Raw genomic sequence first — 6,029 nt, 5'->3', positions numbered from 1 at the left:
TTTGGTGATTTCATTTTCAGTCTGGCTCTCCCCATGTATTGATAAAGATGGCCAGGAGAAGATCCAGGCATATGTTCTGCCTCTTAGAAACTGTTGAAAAAAAGAGTGACTCTTCTTTGATGCTCAGGCAACATTTCGGCAATTAAGTGAGATTAGCATGGTTTAGGTCACATGCTACCCTGAACAAATCACTGTAGCTAGGGGATGTTCATTTTTCATTGGCCCAGTCTTTGTTTCATGCTTATTTGATACAGAGAGTGTGTGTCAACCTCAGCCAAATATAGACTGAGCATGGGAGACAGTTGATTCCTTAAAATAAAAAGATGTGTTCTTTTACAAGATGAGAGGATGCTGGGCAGACTAAAACAATATATACATTTATACCTGGAGGAGACTGAGAAAGAAGATAAAGAAGAGAGCAAAGAAAGAAAGGTAAAAGAAGGAAAAGGGAGCAAAGATGAGAGAGAGAAGGCAATCCATAGAGACAGAGAGATATTCTTAATAAACAGCATCCATCATGACCTCTATGGGATCAAGAGGCATGGTTCCATATAACTAGAAGGACTGCTGCAAATATATTATATGAAAAGATTTACATGGAAATTCTCTGTTGTAAGAATGAGAATTACACATTTGGCCTTACGAACACAATGCTTTCATTATACTGAGCTCTGCAACTTCATCCGGGACTACATAAAATACGTCTCTCCAGATGTGTTCACATGTCCTAAACACTTTCATATTTTCCATGATTTTAAGTGTCTACTCAAGACTTTCTTCAGAGCCTCTTTCAACTCCTTATTCCTCAGGCTGTAGATGATGGGGTTCAACATCGGGGTTACCACTCCATAAGACAATCCAATGATTTCATCGGGTGCTTTTGTGTCCTTTGACTTGGGCTTCATGTACATAAAAAGAGCTGAACCATAGAATAAGACAACCACAGTGAGGTTGGCTGAACAGGTAGAAAAAGCTTTCTTTCTCCCCTCAGTAGAATTAATTCTCAGGATGGAAGAGAGGATAAAAATACAGGAGATGAAAATTAACAGCAGAGGAATCACCAGTAAAACAATACTTGCCGCTGTCATGATAAGCACATTCATGGAAATATCTGAACATATGAGTTTAAGAAGGGCCAGGATCTCACAGGTAAGATGATCAATAATGTTATTTCCACAGAAAGGCAACACCATTGTCAGGGCTGTTTGCACTAAGGAATTCATACAGCCTATGATCCAGGACCAAGCAGCGATGTGCATATAAAGCACTCTGTTCATGATGATGGGGTACCTCAGTGGGTTGCAGATGGCCACATACCGGTCATAGGCCATCACAGCCAAGAGGACACACTCAGTGGAGCCCAACCCAAGGGAGGCAACCATCTGCAGAGCACAGCCAATGAAGGAGATGGATTTTGTCTCGGACCTAAATATGATGAGCATTGGAGAAATGGATGATGATGTATAACAGATGTCCAGGAACAAGAGGTTCCTAAGGAAGAAGTACATGGGGGTGTGGAGGTGAAAATCCAGTACACTGATGATAATGAGGAGACTGTTTCCCAGGAGGATTATCACATACATGATGAGGCAGAGCATGAACAGAAAAAGCTGGAGTTCTGGGTATTTGGAAAGTCCCACCAGGAAGAATTCAGTGACCGCTGAGCAATTCTCCATCTGCATGTGCCTGTGTTGCTTGTGGAGTTCAGATAAGTATATGACTTCAGGAAATTTAAATCTATAATTTAGTTTAAAACATCACTTTTACCTGCAATATTTTGATTTTTCATTCAGCTCTGGGTATCAGGAAAGGCATGGATACAATTTTAACTTTATTGATGATGAAAGTGAAGCACTGAGAGATTCAGTACTTTGTAGGGCCATGCAGTAGCAGAGGCAAAGCTACCAGTAACCCCGAGAATTGTGCTGTGAAGTGTCAGGCCTCTAATAAAGTAATAGGGACAACATTATTCTAAATGTACATATAAATCTCAATATCAATGAATATTCTGAAATAAAATCTTTTAAAAAGGAAGCTGGTTCTATTTTTAAAATAATACATCATGAATAGTTAACACCATGCCATTTAGCTTTGTGTGTGACTTTCAGTTGGTTCATGGTAAGATGTGGGAAAGAAATAACTTTGGCAATTTGTTGTGAATGTTAAATTACATGAAATATCTGAGGTGCCTATAATAATACATGGTTAAAACACTGTATCTGTAATTATAATACTTGTATAATTATATCATTGATTATAATTATTAAGTTTCTTGACTGACTCAGAAAAATTTATGTAGTGTGTTTACGGTGATAGCACTAAAGTTTGAGGTCCTAATGGACAGACTCTGAATATTTTCTTGTCTCAGATTGACATATGTCTATTCTTCTTTTAAGGACCAGTCTAGAATTAATCTGGAGCTATTTGAGATGGATGCAAGGAGCATCCAGGGATTAAGTGGCCTGGGTCCACATTAGTACAATTTTTTTCAGAACTTGGCTTTCTCCTATGTCAGTATAAGTTACTTGTATTCCTAGCCTTTCCTAACACATATATTCTTCTAAATTCTGTAATTATTTTTTTTTATATTTTTTTCATGCAAGTTAATATACTAAAATACTAATATTTAATGTTAAGTAACTTTTTCTCTTAATCTTTGTATGTGCTATGTTGGAATGCATCTCTGTGTCTTTTTCTTCTTTTTTAAAAAAGATTTCACTTATTTATTTATTTGGCACAGAGAGAGCATAAGTAGGGAGAGCAGCAGGCAGAGAAAGAGGGAGAAGCAGGCAGCCTGATGTGGGGCTCGATCCCAGGACCCTGAGATCATGATCTGAGCCAAAGGCAGGCACTTAACCAACTGAGTCACCCAGGTGCCCAGGTGGGGGCACCTGGGTGTCTTCTATATTATTTTTATTTTATTCTATTTTATTTTATAGCAAGAAACCTTCTGATAATGAACATAAACTGTGCTTATAACAGTTCCTGAAACAAAGATTTTATGACTCTTGGTAAGTATTCATATGGCTGGCCCAATAATAGCTAAATAATATTTATTGAGAACTAATTCTGTGCAAGGCACTGTCAAAAGCACTTTACCCTATTAATTAATTTAATATTCATTGCAAACCTATGAGGTAAGTAATTTGTATAAGAGCAGTATGAGATACTGTTATTATCCCCATTTTACAGAGGATCAAACAGATAAATGGAAGTTAAATATCTTCCCCAACATCTTGTAACTAGAATCAGGATTTAATAACTGGCAGTGTAGATCAAGAATTGGCCTTTCTATCACAACACTACAGTACCTATTACAGATCCTCTTTTTTACCTCTGAAAATGCTACATGGTCCTCAGGTGTGTTGAAATTAAACACTCTTGCCTTGTTTTTTCTACCCCACATTGATCTTTCCATGTATAAGTTACTATGATATACATGGTTAATACCATATGAAAACTCAGCTGTGCTCCCGTTTTGTATTTGTCTGATACAGTACTTTCAAGAAGACTCTCCTGCAACCAGACTGTCATCCCTAAATGTGGCTAATATAGAACTTCTGGAGCAACTAGTGACCATTCTCCCCATGCTCTATCATAGCCATACTGAACTCCTTACAGTTTACCCTAAACATCATTCTTGTTCTTCTCTGTGCTTTTGTAGATGCCCTCATCTTAAAGTGGAAAGGCCCCTCCCCATTATTACCTTTTTCTTTTTTTTTTTTAAATTTTATTTTTTATAAACATATATTTTTATCCCCAGGGGTACAGGTCTGTGAATCGCCAGGTTTACACACTTCACAGCACTCATCATAGCACATACCCTCCCCAATGTCCATAATCCCACCCGCCCCAACCCCCCTCCCCCCATTAACCCTCAGTTTGTTTTGTAAGATTAAGAGTCACTTATGGTTTGTCTCCCTCCCAATCCCATCTTGTTTCATTTACTCTTCTCCTACCCCCTTAACCCACCATGTTGCATCTCCTCTCCCTCATATCAGGGAGATCATATGATAGTTGTCCTTCTCCGATTGACTTATTTCACTAAGCATGATACCCTCTAGTTCCATCCACGTCGTCGCAAATGGCAAGAGTTCATTTCTTTTGATGGCTGCATAGTATTCCATTGTGGATATATACCACATCTTTATCCATTCGTCTGTTGATGGACATCTAGGTTCTTTCCATAGTTTGGCTATTGTAGACATTGCTGCTATAAACATTCGGGTGCACGTGCCCCTTCGGATCACTACGTTTGTATCTTTAGGGTAAATACCCAGTAGTGCAATTGCTGGGTCATAGGGTAGTTCTATTTTCAACATTTTGAGGAACCTCCATGCTGTTTTCCAGAGTGGTTGCACCAGCTTGCATTCCCACCAACAGTGTAGGAGGGTTCCCCTTTCTCCGCATCCTCGCCAGCATCTGTCATTTCCTGACTTGTTCATTTTAGCCATTCTGACTGGTGTGAGGTGGTATCTCATTGTGGTTTTGATTTGTATTTCCCTGATGCCGAGTGATGTGGAGCACTTTTTCATGTGTCTGTTCGCCATCTGGATGTCTTCTTTGCAGAAATGTCTGTTCATGTCTTCTGCCCATTTCTTGATTGGATTATTTGTTCTTTGGGTGTTGAGTTTGCTAAGTTCTTTATAGATTTTGGACACTAGCCCTTTATCTGATATGTCATTTGCAAATATCTTCTCCCATTCTGTCAGTTGTCTTTTGGTTCTGTTAACTGTTTCCTTTGCTGTGCAAAAGCTTTTGATCTTGATAAAATCCCAATAGTTCATTTTTGCCCTTGCTTCCCTTGCCTTTGGCGATGTTCCTAGGAAGATGTTGCTGCGGCTGAGGTCGAAGAGGTTGCTGCCTGTGTTCTCCTCAAGGATTTTGATGGATTCCTTTCTCACATTGAGATCCTTCATCCATTTTGAGTCTATTTTCGTGTGTGGTGTAAGGAAATGATCCAATTTCATTTTTCTGCATGTGGCTGTCCAATTTTCCCAACACCATTTGTTGAAGAGGCTGTCTTTTTTCCATTGGACATTCTTTCCTGCTTTGTCGAAGATTAGTTGACCATAGAGTTGAGGGTCTATTTCTGGGCTCTCTATTCTGTTCCATTGATCTATGTGTCTGTTTTTGTGCCAGTACCATGCTGTCTTGATGATGACAGCTTTGTAATAGAGCTTGAAGTCCGGAATTGTGATGCCACCAACTTTGGCTTTCTTTTTCAATATTGCTTTGGCTATTCGAGGTCTTTTCTGGTTCCATATAAATTTTAGGATTATTTGTTCCATTTCTTTGAAAAAAATGGATGGTACTTTGATAGGAATTGCATTAAATGTGTAGATTGCTTTAGGTAGCATAGACATTTTCACAATATTTATTCTTCCAATCCAGGAGCATGGAACATTTTTCCATTTCTTTGTGTCTTCCTCAATTTCTTTCATGAGTACTTTATGGTTTTCTGTGTATAGATTCTTAGTCTCTTTGGTTAGATTTATTCCTAGGTATCTTATAGTTTTGGGTGCAATTGGAAATGGGATGGACTCCTTAATTTCTCTTTCTTCTGTCTTGTTGTTGGTGTAGAGAAATGCAACGATTTCTGTGCATTGATTTTATATCCTGACACTTTACTGAATTCCTGTACAAGTTCTAGCAGTTTTGGAGTGGAGCCTTTTGGGTTTTCCACATATAGTATCATATCATCTGCGAAGAGTGATAGTTTGACTTCTTCTTTGCCGATTTGGATGCCTTTAATTTCCTTTTGTTGTCTGATTGCTGAGGCTAGGACTTCTAGTACTATGTTGAATAGCAGTGGTGATAACGGACATCCCTGCCGTGTTCCTGACCTTAGCGGAAAAGCTTTCAGTTTTTCTCCATTGAGAATGATATTTGTGGTGGGTTTTTCATAGATGGCTTTGGTAATATTGAGGTATGTGCCCTCTATCCCTACACTTTGAAGAGTTTTGATCAGGAAGGGATGCTGTACTTTGTCAAATGCTTTTTCAGCATCTATGGAGAGTATCATATGG

At 38.7% G+C, this 6,029-nt stretch overlaps 1 protein-coding gene across 1 annotated transcript; it reads right to left on the bottom strand.

Annotated features, from left to right (window-relative positions):
• Window positions 1-737: 737 nt before the first annotated feature.
• Window positions 738-1,682, bottom strand: LOC111146082 (olfactory receptor 13D1-like). Its single transcript, XM_022501464.1, has 2 exons — window positions 1,148-1,682; window positions 738-955 (listed from the first exon to the last, which is right to left on the bottom strand). Exons 1-2 carry the CDS (start codon window positions 1,680-1,682, stop codon window positions 738-740), a joined length of 753 nt encoding a protein of 250 aa, XP_022357172.1.
• Window positions 1,683-6,029: the final 4,347 nt, after the last annotated feature.

Source organism: Enhydra lutris, unplaced genomic scaffold, assembly GCF_002288905.1.
Source record: "Enhydra lutris kenyoni isolate GAN:26980312 unplaced genomic scaffold, ASM228890v2 scaffoldscaffold13, whole genome shotgun sequence".
In the NCBI taxonomy this organism is placed as follows: Eukaryota; Metazoa; Chordata; class Mammalia; order Carnivora; family Mustelidae; genus Enhydra; species Enhydra lutris.
Note: the sequence above shows the minus strand (reverse complement) of the source record. Positions and strands in the feature narration are given on the sequence as shown.